General features: G+C 40.0%; 1 protein-coding gene across 10 annotated transcripts in view; it reads right to left on the reverse strand.

Moving 5' to 3' along the window:
• Positions 1-25,889, reverse strand: part of PEX5L (peroxisomal biogenesis factor 5 like) — a 283,585-nt gene that overhangs the window by 179,779 nt on the left and 77,917 nt on the right. For 5 of the 10 annotated variants that reach the window (XR_006355533.1, XM_043991868.1, XM_043991869.1 and 2 more), the window contains exons 1-3: positions 17,393-17,640; positions 16,070-16,330; positions 14,128-14,199 (exon numbers count right to left, since the gene is read on the reverse strand). The exons of 2 other annotated variants lie outside the window; for them this stretch is intronic. Coding sequence is in view for 6 of the 8 variants with exons in the window: in XM_043991868.1 (XP_043847803.1) it covers positions 14,128-14,199; positions 16,070-16,162 (165 nt within the window). In the remaining 2 variants the exon portion in view is untranslated. Of the gene's footprint in view, positions 1-14,127; positions 14,200-16,069; positions 16,331-17,392; positions 17,641-25,889 lie in introns of those variants that run through there. 3 more of the 10 variants (XM_043991867.1, XM_043991871.1, XM_043991872.1) reach the window with 2 other exon arrangements.

Below are 25,889 nucleotides of genomic sequence, written 5' to 3' on the forward strand. Positions count from 1 at the left end.
TCTTTCATCCTTCTTTCACTGATTTCCAATTACTTCTTAATGTCCATTGCCTTACACAACCCCCTAGCTGAGCTCAGTCTCTGGGAACAGGAATTCTATTTACAGAAAAGAGAAAGAAGGAGAGGCAGGAAGAATGAGAAATAAGAGAACCACAGAAGAATCATTCGCACTCTTACTGACCCTTGATTCTCCTCTTGATTGTCCCCTGTTCTCTCTCTATCTCACTATGCAGGGGAATGTATGACAGTCACCCTATATCTCTTAGACAGTGGAAAAATCTCCATGGAAATTGGTTAGACATTGAGGACCCAACTTTATTACTTACTACTTCTGTGACCTTGAGCACATTATTTCAATTCTGTAAGTCTTGTTTTCTTCATGTGTAAAATGGGGACAGTTCTATCTGCCATTCCTACTTAATGGAGTTGTGAGGATCTACAAACATTTCTTGACCATAATCTATCATATTGCTTAACCAACCAACAAGCATTTTAAAATGCTATGTGCCAGGAACTATCTATGGTGCTGGAGATACAGACAAAAATGAATTAGTTCCTGTCCTCAAGGAGGACATTGTACACAAGGTATCGTTATTATCATTGTTATTCTTTCTCTAATTCTACATACCTTATTCTTATAAAGAACCAGATCCTATCCTGGAGGGTGTGAAGGGCAACTTGAAAAAAAGAATTACCATTTAATAATATCACTTAAAAGATATTTATTGAACATATATAACAACAATAGGTAGCATTTACACCACATTAGAAGGTTTGCAAAGAGTTTTACAAATATTATCTTATTTGTCCCTCATAATAATTCTGTAAAGTAAATGCTATTATTATTCCCATTTTAGAGATGAAGAAACTGAGACTGAAAGAGATTATGACTTGCTCAGGTTCAAAACTCTAGTAGTAAGTATTGAGGAGGGGATCTGAGCTCAGGTCTTTCTGACTCTATGTCCAGCACATTATCCACATGCTACCCAGCTGCTCATGTGCAATTCAGGGTGCTAAGTGTTGCATAGGATACAAGAACAAGGCATGTTCCCTGTCCTCAAAGAGCTTGCAGTCTTGGAAGGGCACAAAAACTACAGCACAAGACAGAATGTTTCCAAAAAGAGAGCTAAACACAGTATATGGTGATTTGGAGATGGAAGAGGTTACAGAGGAAAGAAAGAACACATCTGCTCCTGGTGGGGGTGGTGCTAGAAAACCAGGGAAGGTTTCATAAAGGAGGTGGCAATTTCCATTGTACTAATCCTTATGAAGAAGGTTGGAGAGAATCAGAGACTGCAGAAACACCCCCAGTGCCTAACGTGCTCTGAATAGAACAGGTTAGGTGCTCAAAGAATATTTACCAGTAATGATGAAAGCTGTTCTCCTATCAGGCACAAACCCATTCCCTATTCCCTGAGTGCACATATTCTTCTTCATCTGCCAAAACAACCAAAGGCTTAACCTGATTTCATGACCAAAGTTCCAATCAGAGGAAGTCATCTTCCCTGATATGTAGAATGAAGATTCACCTCTTCTGTTGTGGTAACTGGATCAATTCACCTTTTACACACATGTGCTTGGTAAATGAGGGAGCAAGGGGAGGTATATTAACCAGAGCTGTAGCAATTTTAGTGCCTGTAGTGACTGGTGCTGGATACAATGCTAAATTAGCCATGTGCGGAAACCCCAACACCAACCAAACTCCAGTGGGAATATAGACATGGAGGCACTATAAGACTGCTACTCCAGTAGAGTGATGGAGGTGGGGCAGGCTTAGGAGGAGCTCACCTGTTGTGCTGCTGGAGTGGTGGTGACTGAAAAAAAAATAACTGATAGCATCCCAGTATAATGCTTGCTCATTTGTTTCTATGCTACCGAAGGAGTGAAAACACTGTTGAAATCTAAGTGTGCAATTTTGAAAGCTGCAAAATCTTTTAAAATTGTTATTTTGAGTTTTTGCTTCTTCTCAATAAAGCCCCCATTGTCCCATCCTTGTTGTAGCCCTGGGCATGGATACAGATTCATAGAATTGCGATCTGGAAGGATCATGGATTTAGAGATGAAAGGAATTGTTTAGGGATTTTATGATGGAAAGATCACTGACTCTGGACTCAGAGAACCTGGGTTCACAGTACTTCCTCTGATATCAATTAGTTCGGTGATAGTCGAGTCACCTAAATTTTCCTAGGTCTTCGGTTCCTCCTCTGTAAAATGAAGGGGCTGAACTAGTTGGATTATAGCTCCTTTTAGCTCTAGATTCACAATCCTATGACTTGAGGAATCAGTTAGTTCAGTCCTCTCATTTTACTGAGAACATAATAATAAAGGTCAAGTGACCTACCCAAGGTCACACAAGAAGTAAGTTGTGGAGTCGGGATTTCAGTCTAGGACCTCTGATTCTGAATCTAAATGCTCTTTTCCAGTGGGCCACATCCCTTCTCTAAGTATGTAACTGGTTCCTCTATTCTTTACTTTGGAGTAACTAGCTTGTGCTTGTGGAGAAATTCAAAAGAGGGGAAAATTGGGCATATGGAATAAGTATATTAACAGAAGGCCACGTGTGCCATGAGAGTCATTCGATAAACGTTTATTAAGACCAGCTGTCGAATGACAGGCACTGTGCTAAGTGCTGGGGATACGAAAAGAGGTCAAAGAAAAAGACAATCTCTGTCCTCATAAAGCACAGAATCTAATGGGGGAGACAATAACAACCAAATATATACAAATGAGTTATATGCAAGATAAATAGGAAAAAAAGAGAAAAACAATACTAGAATTAAGTGGGATTGGGAAAGGCTTCCTATAAGAGGAGGGATTTTTGTTAGGTTTAAAGGAAGCTGGGGAGGTCAATAGTCAGAGTGGAGGAGAGAGGGGGGCAGCTAGGTGGCACAGTGGATAAAGCACTGACCCTGGATTCAGGAGGTCCTGAGTTCAAATCCTGCCTCAGCCACTTGACACTTATTAACCGTGTGACCTTGGGCAAGTCAACTTAACCCTCATTGCTCCCACACACACACAAAAAGAGAGAGAATACAGAATGGAGGAAGGAGAGCATTGAAGGCATAGAGACAGTTGGAGAAAATGCCAGGAGCAGAAAGATGGAGAATCTTGTAGGTAGAACAGCCAGATGGGCAGTGTTACTAGATAGAAAATTATGTGTCAGGGAGTAAGGAGTAAGAAGACTGAAAAGACAGGAGGGGGTTAGATTAGGAAAGGCTTTGAATGCCAAACAGCATTTTGTACTTGATGCTGGAGGCAATGAGTTTATTGAGCAGGGGAGTGACACTTTTGGTGGCTGAATGGGAGATGGAATGGAGAGTGGAACACTTGAGACAGGCAGATCCACCAGCAGGCACAGTGAATGCACCTGTGATTTCATTGGTATAGGAAAATCCCTGGTAAGGAAACTACACCTACCAGTGCAATTTGTTGCTTTCTCTACAACTGTAGTCTTAGAGAGCTGTGTCAGGGGGTGGTCTAGGGACCCGTGGGGGTCCTGAAGGAGTCTGAGAGGTCAAAATTATTTTCATAATAATTCTATGACATCTAAATTTCTAATATGGTAAATATAAATACAACCCACATGAATAAAAAACTTTCTGGGGGAGGGAGTTTTGGTGTTCTGAGCTGCATTTTCATTGGTTTAGGGAACTCCTGGTGGGGGAATTCCCTCTACTAATGCAGGCTGTCACGTTCTCTGTAACTTAAAGTCTTACAGAGTTGCCTAGGACACCTAGAGGTTAATGGGCTTTTCTGGGGTCACACAGAATTCATGAGGGGAAGGATTTAAACCCAGGTCTTTTAGCCTGTGAGAGAGGCCCTCTATTTGCTAGGAGAGACTGAGTCCACCTGGATAGTGAGTGGGGGGTCTCTCTAAAAAGAGCATGGGTATTCTGCCTTCTAGTTGAAGACTCTGGTAATTAGATGCCACCATTTTTGCATGCTTTCAGAAAAGTCATTTTCTCTAAGTTTCCTGCTCTGCCACCTTTAACCCTGGGAGCTGTATTGACTGATTCTAAAAATGTTCCAGCTGGTAATAAATATCAATTTAATACTTCTATTTCCTCTACTCTTCTAGAACCAAGCCATGCTTTTGGAATCAGCCCCAACAAACCAGAGTGCACGAGGATGTCAAAGGATCCATCCCCCAATCTCTTTGTCTCGAGACAAATAAAGTCCGAAATGTGTTCTCTGTGCAGCAGTGTGGCTGCTTGTTCCAATTTGTTAGGAACACAGAGTTTGTCTGTCCATTCAGGCACAAACAAGAAACATTTAGGAGCAAAAAAGCAAAGTGGACACTTGTACATTCCAGTTATTTTTTCAGTTAACCTTGTATAAAGCTGCTTCTTTCTTCATACAGTATTCATCTGTGGGAAACACACACACACACACACACACACACACACACACACACATACACACAAATCAGGGCTGATCAGACCATGATGTTTCACTTTCGTTTATTATTTTCTTAACTTCAGATACAGGGGCCCATACCGAAAGGTTTTATTTTCCTCTAGAGCAGAGGATTGCAGAAGCTGATTTTAATGGAACTCTTTTTCTCTCAATTGATCGCTGCTCAAGAAGACGCTGATTAGGCAGACATAGATTGCAGGGGCCATCACCCAATGAAATTTCTGGTCTTAGGGGACCAAAGCAACATGCTTAAAGTAGAACACTGGATATCAGAGCTAAAAAGGACCCCAGTGGTCATTTGGTCCAAACTGTAGCGGAATGTGGCACAAGAGGTATGGAACATCCAATTTCAAATCCTGCCTCTAACAGGATTTGTGAGCTCAAACAAGACAATGAACCCTCTGATCTTTAAAATGAGAGAGTAACTACGTAACTTTTGGGTGCTCTCCAACTTGAAATATATGATCATACGAATAAGGAGAAACATGGTATAGTGGATGAAGCATGGGATTTGGAGTCAGAGGACCCGGGTTTAAATCTTGCCTGTGTCCTTCACTACCTATTTGACTTTAATCAAGTCAACCTCTCTTGGATATAGTTTGCTCATCTAAAAAAAATGAGAGGTAGAACTAGGGTTCCTTCCAACTCAAAATTTTTTATTATCTATGATCTTTCTAACAGCATAATACATAGATGTTCTCCCAGCCTTGTCTTGAAGACCTTCAGTGAAGGGGGTCTTCACTTCCCAAGGCAGCCAATTCTAGTTTTGGCCAGATCCAATGGTAAGGAAGTTGTTGTTTTTTTTTTTTTTCTGACATTGAGCCTTAAACTGACTCTTTGTAACTTTCCCTGACTGTTCTTCAGCCCCATCTCTGATGCTTTTGTGTAAGTCCACCATATATGGTAGCCAGGAATCTATCAGGAGAGCATGATGTCTGAATTTGGCTCTCATATTTTATTCAGTAACTTTACAGAAGAGACTAAGAGAAAATGAGACAGATAGAGAACCGAGTTGGGCTGCAGTTTTTTGGTAAGCCAGCAAGCTGTCATTGCAAAGATAAATAGATGAACAAACAAACAGATAAATACATAAAAAAAGAAAGAAAGAAAAGAAAACCAAAAGCAAAACAAAACCCTGGTCAGACATTACTAAATAAGATAACAATAATACTTCCCATGTTATCATCATCCCTTTTAGTACACATGCAGTCAAGACAGAAATCAGCTGTTTGGGAAGAAGAAGGAAGAGGAGGAAGAGGAAAAGGAGGAGATGATCCTTTGTGTCTACTCACACTAGAAAAATGATTGTGATACAAATAAATAAATATGTATATGTGCATATACATAGGCATATATACACACAATACATATATACATATCCATCTGCTAATCATCTTATCTGTTCATTGAATCAATCAATTTCCCTTATTTTTCTCTTTCTGAGTCTCTTATCTTCCAAATGACAAACTGGAAACCAAAAGTGAGGCAGTTAAAGATGGCATAAATCTTCAGTTGCGCCAGAACACATGCAATGTTTCAGCATACACATTGATAGTGGCTTCCATATTTTCCTATTCTTGATTGATCATTCCTAAAGTTTGGACTCTCAGAACCTGGTTCTAGTTTCTTGTTTTAAACAAGCCACTTTTTCACTTGCTAATGCTGACAAAAGTATCCCAAATACCAAGAGTATCTCAGAAGAGTACCCATGACTATCCAAAGTTTATAGTAGATGATAAATCCTGTCTTCGAGAAAATGCTTATTGGGCTCAGTTTGATATCTGTTTGTCCCAGGGCAGGGGCCACTGCTAACTTACTGATTAATTCCTGCTAGTCATAGTTTGTATGTGTATTCTAATAAGGTAAATAGCATGTGGCCATTTTTATGGAAGTACTTTCATTTAAGTGGAAGTACCTACTATGAGCCAGGAGGTACTATGCTAAGTGCTGGCGATACAACCACAATGAATGAAATAATCTCTACTTTCAGAGACACACATATGTATATAGTACATATACAATACATACATATACATGCATGTATGTGTATATAGATAGCTATGTAGCTATATACATATATACATTTATATTGATTATACATACATGCATATATATGTATTGTATATGTGTACATATATATATATATATATATATATATATATATATATACAGAGAGAGAGAGAGAGAGAATGCAATACAATTTAATATTGGGAGGAACGTCACTAATAGCTAGGGAGATAGACATATTGGAGCAAGCTAGCAAGAAAGGATTGTATAAGGTTTGGGGAGTGTTGTGACACATTAAGAGATACAGTAAATAGTTATTCACTCAATTTCACCCCCATGTTGCCTCTTTATTGTAAAGTGTGCTAGCCACTGTGCACCCAGACCAAATACACAATCCACTATCTCAGTGTCTTCTATATGCAAAATAGATGTTTTTCAGAATGGATGAAATGATGATTATTGGATTAGTCACAAGAGACTTATATTTTATTTATTCCTAGCTCTGTCACTTTTTGTGTGACCTTGACCTTTGCCTTCTCTGGGCCTCAGTTTCTTCCTCCATAAAACAAGGGAATTGGAGTAGATAACTGTAAGGTCTCTTCTAGTTTTTACATTCTATTGCTTGCTTGAGTGTTTGGGAGGAGGTTGCAATATATGTAGTTTCCCTTTTCAGGTCTGTTTTTAGATGTGTATGAAGATACCCAATGGGAGGATGACAAATACACACTTTGCAAAAGGCACCTCTTTGCCTTCTTTGTCACTCACCGCCTCTCATTTACATAAAGAATGCACAGTCATTCTCTGCCTAATAGTGCTCTGTTATGAACATCATTTTCCTTCTGAACATGCACATTGTGTCATGTCATAAAAAGAATTCAATCCAGTTCAGCACAACATATAGTATATTTAAAAAGTCTAATGATATTCATATTACCTTGCTTGGCACAGAGTAAGTGCTTAGCAAATGTCATCCATCCATCCATCCATCCATCCATCCATCCATCCATCCATCCATCCATCCATCCATCCATCCATCCATCTATCCATCTATCCATCCATTTGTTCATTATAACACACACACACACACACACACACACACACGTTTGGTTCTTTCTTGCCTATGTTTCTAATCCTTGTTAAATTTACTTGAAACCTTGCCAATCTTAGCTAAATATACATTCAGTTCCCCCATCTTCCTTATCTCTGGCAGGGTACCACCAACTTCTCAGTTCCCCAGATTTATAGCCTCAATCTCATTCTCAGCTCTTCTCTCGTGCTCCCATCCAGGACATCTATCCAATTAGTTGCCACATGTTGTCATTTCCATCTTACATTTGTTCCCTTCCTTCTTGTGACTCACACAACCACCACCTTAGGTCAAGCCCATATCACCACTCACTAAGTCTCCTTGCTTCAAGTCTCTATTTATCTTAATCTATTCTCCATGATCTGCCAAAGGATATTCCTAAAATATAAAGTCTCTCCATAATTCTATGCAATTCTCTTGGTCAAGAAGTTTCACTGGCTTCCTGTCACTGTGGCTTCTAAAAAGAATGCAAAGTCCTCAGGCTGACCTCTCAATTTTCATTCAGCCTGGCTCCCATCTACCTTTCCAAATTTATGTTATTCTTGCATGGTTCCCTACATTACTTCCTTGTGGTCCGTCCAAGTGCTTTCTACCCATTCTCCAAAGTCAAGATTCTATCTCCTATCCCTGTACTTTTGCACTGGCTGTCCCTCCCACCCCATGCCTGGAATGCATTTCCCCATCACCTCCATATCTCACAATCTCTAGTTTCCTCTAAGGCTCAGGTCAAGATGCCATCTTCTACTCTTCCTGATCCCCAGTCATTAATACCACTCCCAATTACTTTGTACATATTTATTTATCCATATATATTTTGTGCCCTCCAAGAAACTGTAAGATTCTTGAGGGCAAATACTTTCACCTTTGTCTTTGTGTGTCTTGTATCTAGCAAAATACCTGGCATGTAGTAGGATTTTAACAACATTGAACTGGACTATATTTAAGCTTTGAGTTATGATAGCTATAAATTAAAATACTGTCCAATGAATAGGATTAATTTATTCAGTATGGGCTCTGCTTTCATTCTTATTAATTTGCTCATCTCCACAGAGCCCAGGACCCCTAACTACTCCAACTTCCCTGATGCAGAAGAAATTAAGGCCTAAAACAAAATGGCTGCCATCAGGAAAAAATAAACATTGCATCACTAATCAAGATTGATATAGGAAATTACTTTTATTCTCTTTACCATAGCAAGCCCAAAGACAATATTTAAAGTTGATTTGTTTGATGTCAGGCCATCCTAGATCATCTTCGGATTCTTTATGATTTTAATTCAACATTTTCCCCATTGATACATGGCCTCTGTCTGCAGTTTTAAAAACTACTCAGGTTGTGGTGCGAACATTTGGCCGTGGTTCCCAATGAAAACCATTTATTTTCAGAAGGCTGGCTATCTATTATGCTGCTCCTGACATTAGAGTTCCCTGGGTCTCATGGAATGTGTGCTCAGGAATATTTCGTGGGCGTTTGTGTGATATTGGGACAAGACAATCTCACCATGAATGGACTGAAGCCCTGCTGTCATGAAGCCAATCTGACATATTTCTACTATGCTCTTTCCCACCCAGTCAGAACACAGAGCCAAGGCTCAGCTCATGTTCTGTTTCCTATATACTTCTCTCCTACTGAAGTTTTATATTCTCTCTCTCCCTCTCCATCTCTTCCTTTCCATCTCTCCCTCTCCCCCTCTCTGTCTCTACTTCTATCTCTGTGTGTGTGTGTCTCTCTCTCATCTTCCTGTTTATATGCATTAGCCTCCTCCCTCTCTAGAATGAACTTTTTTCATTTTTGTCTTTGTATGCCCAACACTTAATATGGTGCCATGTATATAGTAGGTGATGAATAAATGCTTACTGGGTTGATAGGAAATTATGCCCCTTTCACCTGGGCCAGGGCTTTCAGGGGAGCCAAGTCCACATGAAGGCTTCTTGGCTGTGACTTCTGTTATTACTTTGCTCAGTCATCAAGTCTGAGTGTCTTCGAGGAAGTAGGGGCCATGCCAGGGCAGCCTCTTGCTCTGACAGCTTGCATATTTTTGTGCAGCAAGAGCTTTGGAATGACTGGTTAGAAAACGAGAGCAAGGGACTTCTGCCCAGCCTCGATTTCCAATAACTTGATTTAATGTCTCTGGGTTTTCTATGGCCATCGCTTGTGGGAGTGGTCAGTGCAGACTCATACTCCACCAGGCTGTTCCCAGACGAATTATTGAAGAACAGACTGAATGCTGATGCCTGTGAAAATGCAATAAGCTGGTGTATGGTTTTCATTTTTTGGTATATAATTTTTTTTTTTTTGGTGAGGCAATTGGGGTTAAATGACTTGCCCAGGGTCACACAGCTAGTAAGTGTTAAGTGTCTGAGGCCAGATTTGAACTCAGGTACTCCTGACTCCAGGGCCAGTGCTCTATCCACTGTGCCATCTAGCTGCCCCATATGGTATATAAATTTAATGAAGCAAATATGTAATTTGGAAAAAAAACCCAACACATCACTCTGTCACTCATCTTAGGACCTTTCTCATCTCTGTGTGTCTCTCTCCATTTCTCTCTTTTCTCTCTGTTTCTTCTCCCTTCCCACCACTCCTCCAGCTCTCTCTCTCTCTCTCTCTGGCTTTTCTCATCCTCACATACCTTCCCCTCTTAGATTTCCTTCTTGCACTCTGAATTTAGCTTGTATATACCTAGATATTTATAAGTTATCTCTCTCTTCAGAATGTAAGCTTCTTTGCACGAAGGACTGCCTTTTGTTGGAGGGGGTGTCTTTCTTTATATCCCAAGTTTTTGACACAGTGCCTGGCACATAGTAAGTGCTTTATAAATGTTTATTGACTGACTTACAGATGAACATAACCTAAGAGAGTGATTTGTCCACTCACCCCCCACCCTGTACACATATAGAAACATAGTTTTATAGGCTTTTGACATCCATATCTACATATGCATATATAGGACAGAAGAAAAATCTTGGAGTCAGGAAGACTTAGGTTTCAGTCCTTCCTCTGATAAATCTAACTATGTGACCCTAGACAAGCCACAAACTTGGCCCAGGCTATTGTTTATATGCTATTGATGAGTTGACAATCGGCCTTGATAAAGCGGTTTTTCATATGCAAGGGAAATTCCCTTCACTGATGAAACCCCAGGTCAAGCCTTTAAATACACACAAGCACACAACTACTAATTAGAGAGCTCCCAAATACTTTACCTCAGTGTATCAAATTTGTCTTTGTTCCAGCTAGGAGGTTTCCTTACAACTTCAACATGAAACAAATATCCCAGATGTGGAAAGGATGAGTCTCATGCTAACAGTGTATATGAAGGCCAAGCCATATAAATCATTACCAAGGTTTAAAACATGTCCACACATGAAGGTCTGAGCAATTGCCATCTACCCAATTGCCATGAACCCAACAGCACAGAGAGAAAGCCCTAAATGATGGGACCATAGATCATTCCTATCCAACCCCCTGAGGTCCAGGTGAAGGAAGTGACATAGGTGTGGGATTCCGAAGAAGCAAAAAAGTAGACTCTTCTCCTCTTTGGCCCCTTTCACAATTAGAGACACATGGGTTTTGCTTCAGAAGGATGCCTCTGGGAAGGGCACCCTTAGGAAAAGAAATACCCTGGTTTCTCCATTTTGGGAATCTTCAGAGTATCTCTCTAGATCCTGTACCATGGTGTTTAGTTAAACAGAGCAGAGCTCCAGTGTCCCCAGATGCTAGAGAAAATCAAGAGTAATTAAAAACTCACCTTCTAGATGATTGCAGGAGGAGAAATTTTAAAGAAAGACATTTTAATTGTGTTAATTTTTATAGACGAATAATTATGCTTCCCTTGCCCCACCACAACCTTCCCAACTGCTTCTGACACGAATATATGGAATGTCTAATGCATCTACGGCATGTTTTTTTTTTTTTTTTTACCAAAGGGAGAGGGATGGGGACTAACCTATTAATCAGGGCCCCCAAGTCTCACCAGTACCCATGAAAGGAGGAGAGTACATGCCTTCAATTCACTATTCAAGCAAAATTAAAATGATAGTTAATAGGCTAGCCTACTACCCAAGTTCTAGCATCACTCGCCTCATTAATTAAAATGATAATTTGGCTCTAGGTGACAGAAGCACAAGGCCAAACACATATTTCTCCGCCCCCTGCTATGCTCAGGAGCCATTCCACTGGGGGAGAAGGGAAGGCAGGTTCAGGAGAAGTGAGTATATAGAATGAGGTAGGGAGCAAAATCATTGCTTGGGTGACTCTGAGACACTCTTGTAGATAAGGCTAGCTGATGAGCCTATGCTAAGATGGCCTCACCCCTTGGAGCTCCTCATGTGGTGCAATGGTTAGAGGGCTGGATTTGAAGGCTGTAGTTAGAAGACCTGGACTGGCATCCTAGCTCTGTCACTGAGTACACTTGGATAAGTCCTTTTAATTCCCTAGGTCTCAGTTTCCTTATCTGTAAAATTATTAGGATAGATTAGATGACTTTTGGCTCTAAGCCTATGATCCCACGACCTGACCAGTCTTTCCAGGAAAGCCACCTCAGTTAGCTCAATAGTTTGGGTGTCCATGATGGTCCATTGGCATCTTCTAGTCAATTTCACCTGCTTCCCCATTCCTTTCAACCACAGATACTTAAGAGTTTCTAGAAATCAAGGGGGGGGTCATCTAGTTCAAACCCCTCAATATAAAGATGATTAAACTGAGGTTCAGAGAGATTAAGAGCCCTGCCCAAAGTCAAGCAAATAGTAAATGGCAGAATCAGGATACATACACAGGTTTTCTGACTTCAGATTGAATTCTCTTTCTATTATACTATAGTCCCTCCCAACTTGATGGCCCATCTTATATTGCTCCCATTAGGCTCAGTGAATTAATCTACTTTGGCCTCCCTCTCTCAAGTGTTCCTCCTCTGGTTTTAGTGTTCTCTGTATCAACAACGAGCCTCGATACCTCTTTTAGGCCATTCAGACCATTCCTCTCTCTTCATTTGAGCTGGTACCAGCTCTGGCTTCTGGGCCACTTCCCCAGTCAAAAGCATTTGCTGCTTGCCCTGTCCCCGAGATCCTTAACAAAGATGTTAGAAGCTGGGCTGGTGCCGATTCCCACAGCCCTGTGCTGGACACCTCCCATTACTTAGCATGTCATTGTTTATGGGCCATTAGCCAGTTTTCATTTCACCTTATGTGCTCATATAAAATAAAAGTTAAAGGCTTTTCAAATAACAGGAAGCCTAAAAAGCTTTCCAAAAGCCTCTAATTTACCTTTGAATTAATGGTGTTATTAAACAGTTTTACCATTTTGTCTAAGAAAGTTCATACAGGCAATATGTTTTTTCTCTTTTTATAATCATCTTAGTTTTTCATTTTTTTTTTGCTTTCAAAAATAAGCTATAATATTTGACAAGCCCTTTGATAGGCAGACACTGCCAATAATTCTTTTAACCTTCTCTGCCTATCTTTGCTTTTTCTAACTTAGTTTCCTATATGTGATCTTAAGCAACATACTGGAATAAAAAACAAGAGACCTGGGTTCAGTTTCCCAATCTGACATTTACTAGGTATATGACTATGGGGCCTTCTCTAAATCTCAGTTTTATTGTCTTGAAAATAATCATCCCATGAGAACAATGTGTCATGGTGGATATAAATCTGGGCTTAGGGGAAATACTAGGTGGGTTGTGTCACTTCTGACACATTCTGGCTTAACCTCTCAGTGCCCCCAGTTAAATTTCTAAAGGGGGAGAATATGTTTTCCTACTCCCAGAGCTACTGGTAGGAATTGGGGATCTTGATTAATAAAGTAATCCCTCATTTTCCTTGTTATGTACCACACTAAAGATGCATTAAGGAAGCATGGGTGGCAATCTACATTGGTAGAGGGAGTTTTCTTACCAGGAGTTCCCTGGGGAACGGAGGGGAGGGGAACAGAGAGGAAAGGAGGGAGAATATAGAGGAGAGGAGAGGATTGGTAAGGAGAGGAAAGGGAAGAGGAGAGGAGAGAGGAGAGGGGAGGGGAGGGGAAAGGAAGGGGAAGGGAGGAGAGGAGAGGAAAGGAAAGGAAAGGAATGGAATGACACCTGTCTTGCCTATCTCACAGGGTTGTTGTGAGAATCAAGCAAGAAAAATTATAGAGAATATAATATATAATCATAGGATTGCAGTTGCATAGATTTAGAAGTGGAAAGGTCTTTGGACACAATCTAATCCTCTAGAAACTGTTCTATATCAATGGAATGCTTCTTTTTTCCATTCTCATCTAATTCACTCCACAGTTACCATCCATGTTTAGGCTCACTTCATTAGCTGACTTTAAAATTTCTCTTCTCGTGTTTTGCCTCTGTTTTGCAACATATTCATCCACAGACCATTATGTAGGTGGTCATTGGTCCAGTCAGCCCATCAAAGGATGGGCTCAGAACCCATTTTGCTAGGAAGGCCCCAACCAGAAGAGAAGGCCTACAAGGTCCAAGGCAAATGAACTATAACACACACACACACACACACACACACACACACACACACACACAGAGTTAAAAGGACCTCAGGTGCTATCAGGGATCGCAACACTCAGGAATATAGAACAAGCAAAAGGAAATGGATGGAAGCATCCACTTACCTGGTTTTGATCAACAATTACTTCGATGTCTTCATCACTGCTTAGTTTTCCATATCCTTTTTCTTTACTTTTCTTGTGAAAGAATAATTTTAAAAAGCAGTTCAGTAGCTCGGTAATTTTGAAGCATTATTGATCTCTAGTCTCTTTCGTTAATAACCGGTCTAACTCCCAGCTAATATCCAACAGTAAAAAATGAATCCCTTTATTTAGCCCTATTGGCTAGTCATAATTCATTATACTTTTGGTAGCTCTTGCATGTACATAAGCGAAGGTCCTTGAGTCTTCCTAAGCTTCTGTTTGGTAATAACTCAGTTTTCATTTTTGCTGACCTCCCTGTTATGTCCCCTCTTTGTGCCTTCCAACCAGACTTGAGCTCCCTTCTCTGGAGCCCTTGTCAATTTCATGGTTCCTGGTCAGTTTGAGTATTACCTAGGGAGACTCGAGCAATTACTAATAGAAGAGGTTCTTAATGATTTTTATGTCATGGCCCCATCTGGCAGTCTGGTGCAGCCAATGAACCCTTTTAAATGCATCAAATAAAGTAGATAGGGTTACAAAGGAAAACAACCATGCTGAAATATAGCTATCAAAATATTAAGAAAACACATTCACGGACCTCAGATTATGAAACCTTGCCTTAAAGGGTCACAACAGACACATGTGATCTTAGCATTTCTTTTTTCAGTCTTGTAATTGTGTCAATAGGTATTTAAGATCAGGACGATCAAATGTTTGGCTCTTATACATTTCCTGAATTGGGGGAAAATGTTAACACTGCCCATATGACAAAATTAAAATTGTTCTCTCTTTGTACATAGACCAGATGAGAAGCACCATTGAGGAAACCCTCTGAGTTAATAGTCATAAGATGGTGAAAGAAACACTTTTAAACATTAAGAACATTTTGAAAAAGGAGAAACAGACAGATCATTGACTAGATTGTAAAGCCTCCAACTAGCCCGATTATACTCAGGCCCTTCTATCCTGGTGAAAATGCCCTGAATCACATCCACCAATGTATACATTTTCATGAGGTTTTAATTTGGAGATGGAGAATAAAGATCCTTTCACTTCTGCCTTAGTTGTGAAAAAAGTCTCACCCCCTACCTATCCAAACCCCATCTGAACCCCAATTTAAGTTTTATTATTTCTTTGTAATTTGGATTAGAAAATCCAAGACAAATATACCTGTAGCCCATGCCTGTCACACTAGATGATCATTAAAGTGGAGGAAAAAATAACTAAGCAGACACCCATGCCCCAAGTTTATTTTTTCAAATGACATTGGCTTTTGTGGATTGTCAAGAAAAGTTAAGAAACTTAAAAAAACCTTTTTGTACTCTCAGCTGGTATAAATTACAATATACCTTTCCTTAGAGGGCACATGATGTCATTTGAAAAGTCACAAATCTTCTTTTATGTTAAAAAAAAGACTTTAAAAAAAGGGGAAAAAAAGAAAAGTCACAAATCTTTAGGAAACTAGTGGAGATAATATTTCTCCACATGGCAAGTTCTTGACTACCAGACTAACATTTCTATCCTAACTTTGCATATTCCCCACCCCCCCCTAGAATGAGTGTGACAGGCAGTAGTACCTACTCTAGTAAAGAGAGTCCTGGGACTCCAAGTATTTGGATGCAGACCTAAAACCTGGGCTCCCATTCATTTATTCATGAATTTAGAATGGAACAGAACAGATGGTCATGGTGTTTCTCTCCATGATTATTCTTGCTCTCATTTGAGGTTAGATTTCAGACTGGATGGGAATCAAAAAGAGCTGGGTTGACTTCCATCAACCTGCTTCTTTCCGCTGATCCCAATTCCCATCACTTTGCACTTTTACCCTCTAAGTCTAACTGGGAGTTGGGAGGTAAATCCCCCAGGCCGTCTAAAGGAATGATGGTTTCAGAGCACCTCTTGTATTATTTGTCTGTATACCTACCAAGTAGCTGACTTGTAGGGCCAGTTTTCGGGACAATAGGGCATTAAAGAGAGATGGGACGTGAGTCCTTCCACTCATGTCACTTTCAGACATCCCAGAATTCCTTGCACCAACTGAACTGTGGCTTCATTGCCAAGGTTTGGCACCATAAGACCCCAAATCTGGCACAGCGATGACATTTAGAACATGCATCAAGGACTGGAGCATCCCTGAAGCAGTCTCCAATCTGGGCAAGTAGTCATTGGGGATGGGGGCAGGCCACTAGCACAAAAAGGAATCGAAAACTTGATGGCTTTCTTTCCTAATTCTCTTTCCAGTGCATCTCTGTCCCCAGCTGAAGCTTCTTTTGAAGCTCATCTATTATTTACTCTTTGTTTCCTTTCCCACTCAATCCATTCTTCCATTACACTCTGTGCTCCCTGGAATAAAGCCCTTCCCATTAGCAAAGCTTTTTACTTCTTTCTATCAACATTTTCTGGGCTCTTTAGAGTCTAGAGTGCTGGGCTATCAATGTGAACAGAGTTAAAAATATTAATCTCTAAAAAATCCACTTCTGATTGCCACCTCTGCATCTCTCTCTCTTTTTCTCTCTCTGTGTCTCTCATATTCTCTCCTCACCCCATCTCCTTCTCTCCCTCTTTTTTCACCTTCTCTTTCTGTTTGACTCTGCTCTCTCAGCTGTCACTCTCCCCTGTCTTTTTGCTGCTTTCTCTATATCTCATCTCTCCTTCTCACTCTGGTCCCTCTCTCCCTCTCCCTTCTTTACCTCCTTTCTTTCTCTCTTTTTCTTCTTCCTTCCTTCCTTTTCTTTCTTTCTTTTTTCTTCTTCCCTTCCTTCCTAACTTCCTACTTTGCTTCTTCTTCTCTCTTGCTCCCTCTAACTTCTCTCTCTCTCTCTCTCTCTCTCTCTCTCTCTCTCTCTCTCTCTTTCTCTCTCTTTCCCCTCTCCCTCTCCCTCTCTCTCCCTCTCTCCCTCCCTCTCCTCTCTAGTCCCCTCCCCCTCCTGCCCCCTTCCTCTATCTCTTTTCTTCCTTGCTCACGGTCTACTTTCCCCAGTAATCTGTCTCTGATTGATTCAAGCCTAACTCTACAGCATCTGATTGTTCAAATTGAACAGGCACCTGACCACACCCCCAAAGTGCTAAAAGACAATCTTCCTGAGCCCTGCTTTCTCAAACCCTTGTTCAATAGTTAACAGCAAACCCCTCCTGCAAATGAATCTTGAGCCACAAATCTCCCGCTTTTGCTCCCATTTCTGAAGTCGCCCCTCCGGCCCTGGGAGGTAAATACTGCTCTGCACTCTACTGGCATTCTCTCACTTACTGTTTATTCTAGTGCAGCAACAATCCTCTTTCAAGCACTTAGCTTCGTACTTGGACAGCTGGATCGGCCAACCCAGCCAGTTCTTCAACTGGACTAGCTCTCCCCAGCTGGGAGCCCTTGTCTTCTAGCTAGATTCTTCTAACATTCACCAAAAAAGAAAACAAGAAAAAAGAACCTCTCCTCGACCCCAACCAAACCCCTAACTTCCACAACACTGTGTGGGCTTTGGGAGCTGAAGGGCTGAACAAGAAGAAGGAAAACCAACCTCAGCCCTTGTCCAGCCCTGGGAGGCCGGGCTTCAGTGGGAGGAGAAGAAGCTTTCTGCGCTCCTCCCTCCTCCTCCCATCAAAGAAAACAGTCAGTAGCTGGCAACATCCTCTAAGGTCTCCTCACCTTAGCAATTTTGGCAATAGAAGCAGAAACCTGGTACCATGTTCAATGGAAAAAAATGATTTGTTCTAGAATCAAAGGATCTGGCTTGGAAACCCAACTCTACCTCTTCACTCCCTGTGTGACCCTGGGCAAGTCCCTTCACCCATATGGGCCTCAGTTTACTTGTCTATAAGAGGAGGGACTTGCACCTGCTCGAAATCAGATCCTAACATGCTGAGAAGCAAAGGAGGGCAGAAGGTGAGAGGAAGAGATCTTTTGTCAAAACCAATCTATGCCACGAGTCTCCAAACACCCGCCACACACACATCCAGCCCTGAGGCTTATCCACATAACATTTTTTTTTTTTTAGTGAGGCAATTGGGGTTAAGTGACTTGCCCAGGGTCACACAGCTAGTAAGTGTTAAGTGTCTGAGGCTGGATTTGAACTCAGGTACTCCTGAATCCAAGGCCAGTGCTTTATCCATTGCATCACCTAGCTGCCCCCACAGTTATATTCTTAAGAACCATGAACCTGGTAAGCACATAGGATCCAGAGCTTAAAGGCACCTTCAAAGCCATGTAGTCTGATATGTCCCCTCCCCATTTTTTACTCATGTTGAAACTAAAGCCGAGAGAGATAGAATGACTTGTCCAAAGTAACATAGGTTGTAAGTGGCAGAGGTGGTGTTTAAACCGAAGACCTTCAACTCCAGATCCAGGTTTCTTTCCAATACATCACACTCTCTCCTATTCTGTTTTTCTTCTTGTGGCTCCCCATTGATCCCCATTGTACTTCTCCCCATTTGTGCTACTACCATAAAGAACAAAAAAACCCAAATTAATAAAGATAACATTTTATACATGCCAGTAGAGTAAACTTTAAAACAGAAAGATTCCTTTGGAGGAAAATGGAAAATCATAGAAGAGTAGCCAAAATATATTACAGGAAAACTTTATAAGCAAGAATTTGAGATTATACAGTATATAATCTGGTTTATTTGAATGTGAATCAGAGGAGGCAAATGTTTTTCTACAGAACAAGAATAATTAAAAAAAACTAACTGTATTTTCAGATGAAATCTACTAATTTTTTTTTTTTTAGTGAGGCAGTTGGGGTTAAGTGACTTGCACAGGGTCACACAGCTAGTAAGTGTTAAGTGCCTGAGGCCGGATTTGAACTCAGGTACTCCTGAATCCAGGGCCGGTGCTTTAGCTACTGTGCCACCTAGCCACCCCTGAAATCTACTAATTTTTAATGGATATTTTAATACATGAAGTGGCTACCTCATCATATCTCTAAATCAATGAACAGAATCAAAGAATCAGAATAGATCTTGATGGTCATTTAGCTGAACTATACCACCGAAGATCCCTACTACATTATACAGCCTTTGGTCCAAGACCTCCAGTAAGGGGGGAATCCCACTATGTTTGCATGTCGCCCATTCCCCTTTTATACTGCTCTAAGAGTGAGTATTTTTTTTTCCATGAAGCCTAAATTTGACTCTTTGATGCTTCCCTCTAGGCCTTCCTTCAGGGGAGTAAGAAGAGTTGGGATGTGAATCCCACTCTGCTAACTCCCCATTCAGTTCCCTTTTGACCAATACCGCACTGTCTCTAGGAAGGATCCTACTTCATGGATTAACCTTCTTGGAGTTTTTGCCTTACTAGAGAGAGGGATAATCACTGACATTTATGTATTGCTTTTTTATGTTTACAAAGTCCTTTGCCACCATATTTCATTCGAGCCTCACAACATCCCTTTGAGTTACTGAAGGTAGTACATGAATTATTATCACCTTTTCATAGTCGGAAAAATTGAGATTGGTGTACCAACAGATCAATTAAAAATATTAGTAAGGTCGTGAGGTAAGGAATAGCAGGGTATGATACTATAAATAGTCTTAAGAAGACTTGGGCTAGAATTTTGTTATACTTGCCCATGTGACGTCACTTCACTTCCCATTACAAAGTCTTTAAATTACAAAGGAAAAGATAATATGCATTGGTGAAGGGTGTTTTAGTACTAGGAATTAATGAAATCGCAGTCCTGGATGAAAAGTAAAATAAAATAATGAATGCAAATAACTCTCTAGCACCCTACCTATTTTTATTTAGTCCTTCAGTATTAAGTAGATATAGTCTAAATTGACTAAATAGTTGAATTGATTGGAGCAGGAATCAGATTATATCTTCTGATATATATTCTATATATTCTCTACCTATCAGGGTATATAATCTAATTCAGAGAAGAAAGCTGTAGTCAAAGGACCACAGCTCAAATCCTGATTCTGTTTATTTACTAGGTGGGTGACCTTGAGCTTGGTTTCCTTACCATTAAAATGAACTTTGAACATCTAGTTCTACATCTAGGATTCCATGACCCCCATGACCTCCCTGAGATTCAGTGGTGCCTCTTGTAGAAAATGAGAGATCGAATGAGCTCAGTGTTCTTACCCATTCTTTTCATGTCATAGACAATGTGTGGAATCTGGTGAAGTCTATGGACCATCTAAAAATAATGGTTTGGAATGCATGGAATAAAGAGCATAGGATTATATTGGAATAGAATTTCATATGTATAGGGTGGGCCAAAAGTTGTGTTGTTTTAATAACTTTTTGAAAATTATTTTTTTCTTTATTTTTTACCATTTATTTGATTTGATTTTTCTCACATGATGTAAATTTACTTCCTACATATTGTATGTGATGCTATGGTATTGTGAATTAAAAACAAAAATAAAGGAGTTATTAAATATTGAAACCCCTTCTTGACTTTGGATTCACCCTGTATAGAAATAGATATAGATATATTGTATGTATATGTATATATGTATGTGTATACATACAGATTATTCACTTATCTACATATATACATATATATACATATATACTTACATGTATATACATGTTTGTATAGACTCTAGCTTAAGAACTTCTGAAATAGATGGCCCTTAATATTTGTTTCCACTCTAAATCAGCAATACTATGGGTCTTTGTGCCAATTAAAACTATAAAACTGAATAGTAATAATAAGATGATTTATTTCCTTATAAAAAACTTTTGGGGAAGGTAGTATACTTGTTATCATTCCCATTTTATTGATGAGGAAAGTGAGGCTCAGAGAGGCCATGGAGCTTTTGAATTGTGACATAGCTAATAAGTGTCTGAGGTGGGATTTGAAGCTATGTCTTGACATAGGTTCAGCTCTCCAACTACCACTAAGCTTCTTCATAGAGCAAGCCAATTTACACGGATTGATTGATTCTGCCTGTCCTCCTGGAAAAGAATTCATGAGTTTAGACACAGTTTTTCCACCTGGTCAGTCACTTAACCAAAGTGGAACCCTCCAAAGAAATGTCACAAGAAATTTTTGTCTTCAAGTGTCTTTTCATATTTGGCTTTAGTTAGAAAGAGCTGAAAAATCCCTCTGCCTAGAGGGGGCGGAGAGTACGTGTGGCACATGACCCGTAGTCAGCAAGGGAGCCTGATCTCCTTGTAAGTTGGACATTGGCAGAAATAATAATAAAATAAAGGCACACCTTAAAACATTTGAAGGTTTACAAAGTGCTTATCCTCAAAGAATCCTGGAAATGGTTAAAGTATTATAAAGCTTATTTACAGTCAAGGAAACTGAGGTTCAGAGAAAGAAAAGGATTTGCCGGGGGTCATATGGAAATTAGGGGAGGAGGGAAGAAAAATCGAAGGCTTGGCTAAGATTGACTATAATCATGAGCAGAAAGTTGAAGAGTATGAATGAGGCACTAGCTGACCTGACTTTGTTGAGCTACTTATTTTGAGCAAAAAAGAATTGGGGGGTGGTGGTGATAGGGCAGTGAGGGGTGGAACTTGGCCCTACTTAAAGGCTGTTAGCAAAATGCTTTAGTAATCAATTTCTTTCCTCCAAAAATTATTTCATTTTTTGAAATTCCACTAGACCAAGTAAATCATAGGGAAATTCAAAGTGTTGAAATGAAATATAATAATAGCTAACATTTTTGTGTTTGCAAAATGCCTTTAACACATGATCTCATTTGGTCTTTGAAAAAGCCCTGAAAGGTAGGTGCTCTGATGTTATCATTATCCCTGTTTTACTGATTAATAAACTGGGTCTTAGAGAGGTCAAGTGACCTACCTAAAGTCACAAAAGGTGAATGTTAACTGAGAAAGGATTCAAACCTGGGTTTTCCTGATATGGAGATTTAATTTCCTAGATCTTACTTCCCAGTAGTAGGAAGCAGAGCATTGTGGGTTGGTGAAGTCAACTCCCAGGTCAAGACCTTTAAAACGAGTACTTTTCTCTTGATTTTTCTTATTACTACGAAACTAATCAGGACTTCAGAGTTGCCTTCAGACTTCCTGTGAATCTAAAGAATCATGGCATCAATACAACTTGAAAGAGTAGTGTTCCTAGGGGAAAAGGAAAAGTGGCAAAAGGAGAAAATAGGAAGGAATAAATCTAAACTCAACTAACCAGTCATCATCTACCTTTTATATGCCTGGCCCTCGGAATACAAAGACAGATATAACCAAGCCTCTGCTCTCAAGAAGCTTATGAGAGGGGCAGAGGGAACTATATCCAGAAATAACTCTGATAGGAAGACATTGGAATAAAGTAGCAAAGAAGAGGACTGATTAAGGGCTTAGAGAAATTTGTGAGGGAGAGGACAATACTAGCTGAGAAAGAGCTAGGGCAATATATCCTAGAAAAGAATCATTTGAGACCTCACTCCCCTTCTGAGAACACATTCTTTAGACAACCCAGCTTCTGCCTTGGGAGGTAGTGAGTCCCCCCCCTTGGTGGACAGCTTTAAGCAGAGCTGGATATTCCTTTGTTGGGTAATTTGTAGAAGGGTACAGGTTAGACTACATGGTCATTTAGACCCATTCCTATTCTGATATTCTGTGATTTTTTTTGGTAATCAATTAACAAGCTTTTGTTAATTGCTTACTATGTGGCAGGTGCTGTGTTAACCATAGGGAATATAAAGAAAAGGCAAAAAAAAAAAAAACACTCCAGTACCTCTCCTCAAGGAGTTAACAATTTAATGGAAGAGATAACATATATAGATTAGATTTTCCATTCACCCAAATTTCAGGCATTTCCCTTTGCTATCCATGGAAAAGCAGATATCTGGGGTGGGGATGGGGGAAAGGAAAATAGTACTTACAACTGCCCATTGGCATAGGAGTCAATAAGGAGTATGATTCCGCTAGAGTAGCTATTTTTTCCCTGAAAGAATTTCAGAACTGTATCTTTATCATGCTGTGAGAATGTGAAGATAAGACAAAACTAGCTACAGGAGGCATTTTCTTCTGGGGACAGAAAATCCACCAATATGTTGTCATCAAAATCACTGGGGATAAAAGAAAAATGGGAGAAGGCACGTGTAAAACAACAAATGGAGGGTGTCTACAATTGCTTTAAAAACTTCTCTGAAGCCATCCTTCTATGTCCAGGCACCTGTAGGAAGCTTTTTTCCTGGTCTCCAGCTATTAGTGACTTTTCCTCTAGGATTGGCTTCCATCTACTTAACAAGTATTTGTAAAATACCTACAAGATGCCCCCATCATAGTAGGCATTGGTAGCAGTTACAAAAAGCAGATGACACGGTCCTGTTCCTTTAGTAAACAGTCCAACAGGAGAAATAGGATTAAGGCAAGTGAAGTTTCAGAGAAACAACTACTGTTCATTTACACTAGCCTACTTGTTGCTCCATTTCTCTTCATTTCTTATCTCCCTGCCTTTGCACTGGCTGATCTCTTCCTAGTATGATCTGCCCCCTCACCTCTACTTCTTAGCTTCCCTGACTTCCTTCAAGACTCAGCTCAAATGCTACCTTCTTCAGGAGGCTTTTTCAGTCCCCTACCAGAGACTAGTGCCTGTCTCGCTAAGGTTAACTTGAATCTACTCTGTATGTACCTTCTCTTTAAACTATTTATGTACAAGTTATTTTCCCTATTAGATTGTAAGTGTCTTGAGGGCAGAAACTACTTTGCTTTTTCGTTACATCCTCAGCATTTACCACAATGCCTGATACATAGTAAATACTCAATAAATGCTTGTTGATAGGTTGACTGAAATAGGTCTGTGGTCTAAGCTCCTATGGGGAACTTTTTTCCAAAGTTGTGGATCAGTCCATTCATAATGGATTATCCTGTGCCCATCTTATCCTGATAGTTGATGCTCATATTCCACTCCACATCTCTCCAACCCTATTACTCTCACTTGTCATTCTGTGGGAATACTAAAACCATTCTTCCAGCCCCGTCTAGTATGGCCAAAAGAATACAGGACTCAGAGTAAAGACATCTCAATAGATTTCAAAATCCCTGAGGCTAGGACTTATTTTTATGTTTTTACTTGTATCCACATTGTCTAACAGAGAACCTGCTATCCTAAGAAATGATTGCCAACCATTGATTCATTATTTAAAGATTCAACTAAAGTTGCTGAGCTGGAAAAGAATATACAAATGAATTGTTTTGGAAGCTTCTTTTAAAATGCTATTCATCATTTTCAAAATTCAACCAACTCTCTGTAATTAACCTTCATTTGCTTACTTAGTTGGTGTATACATTTACTTTGTTATATACATTGACTCTGGGACAAATTTCTTGTTGGATCATAGGAATGAGAGATGGAAAGATCTTGGACAAGAGATGATAGGATCACAGACTATACAAAAGGCCTACAGAGGGAGGCAGTGAGCCACTGCAGAAGGAGAACTGGTTTTGGAGTCAAAGGGTATGGGTTCAAAGCCCAACTCTTCTGCTTATTCTCTGTGTAACCTTCATCAACTCTAAAAAGGAAGGGAGGGGTTGGAATCGATGACCTCTAAGGCCCTTTTCTAGCTCTAAATCAATAATTCTAATACCTATATTACCTAGGTCAACTTATTTTCCATCTCTGTCTCTCAGACTGCTCATTCTAAAATGAAGGGTTTCCAGTTCTAAACCTAAGAACCTTGTCAAATCCTTTCATTTTACAGATGAGTGGATGAGTCAAAAGAGGAGTTGACTGAAGTTACACAGGGGATAAGTAGCTTAGTTGGGTGGGATTCCTTTAAATTGTTTAAAGTATAGGATATAGGGGCGGCTAGGTGGTGCAGTGGATAAAGCACCAGTCCTGGATTCAGGAGTTCCTGAGTTCAAATCTGGCCTCAAACACTTGACACTTACTAGCTGTGTGACCCTGGGCAAGTCACTTAACCCCATTGCCCCATTAAAAAAAATAATAATGAAGTATAGGATATAGCAAACAGTTTCTACATACTCAAACAAAAATATTTGTTGTACTTTCCCTAATTAAAACAAATACAAAATGTTTTTTTTTAAATAGGTATTTAAACTAAGCCAAACAAGTTTAGGATTTCTTCCCCTAAGGCAAATTAGTTTTGCCTTCTGTGACTTTCTTTTATCTGAAATGTACATCAGTTAAGATTGTTCCCAGAATTTTCTCTCTGTTAATAAAGCTATATCATTCAGACTCCGGAAAGGGATTTCTGATCAAAGTGCTGTTTTTTAAAAGTTCCTCCATCAAAAGAGAGAGATCAAGTGACATAGTTACTTGAGACAAATTCATGGGGTGAAGAGCAACTCATGTCAAATTCCTCTCACCCATGCTCCCTGGGATATCCTTTGATGATCGTTGTTTACTGCATACAAGAAAAGAAGTGAATGCCTCAACTCTATTTGGTGATTCAAGAATATAAATGTTGGACACATGCAGGGGGCAAGATATGCTTCACAGGTGTTTCAGGACATAAGAAGCAGGAGGGTCTTTGCCCCAGTGCCAGAATCCCAGAATGTTAGAGTCTATCTCATCCACCATCTCCAGTTGTATGCTGTGGGCACAACAATCCCAAGAGTTCATAGGTTCTTGGCTCCGTCAGTAGAAGGGCTCCATCTAGAACTAGCGACGCAGTGGTCCAGATGCGGTCTGACCAAGGCTGAGTACATTAAAACTATTGCTTCACTGGTTCTATCTAGATGGTGCTCTTTTACTGACATAGCTGAGAACCTATTGGCTCTTCCTATACTAATGCAATAGAATAGTAGTTATGTTCTATTCATACTGAGGGCTCCTGTTCACACAAATCATTGTCTTGTCATGGTGTCCCCA

This window comes from Dromiciops gliroides, chromosome 3 (genome assembly GCF_019393635.1).
Source record: "Dromiciops gliroides isolate mDroGli1 chromosome 3, mDroGli1.pri, whole genome shotgun sequence".
Classification (NCBI taxonomy): Eukaryota; Metazoa; Chordata; class Mammalia; order Microbiotheria; family Microbiotheriidae; genus Dromiciops; species Dromiciops gliroides.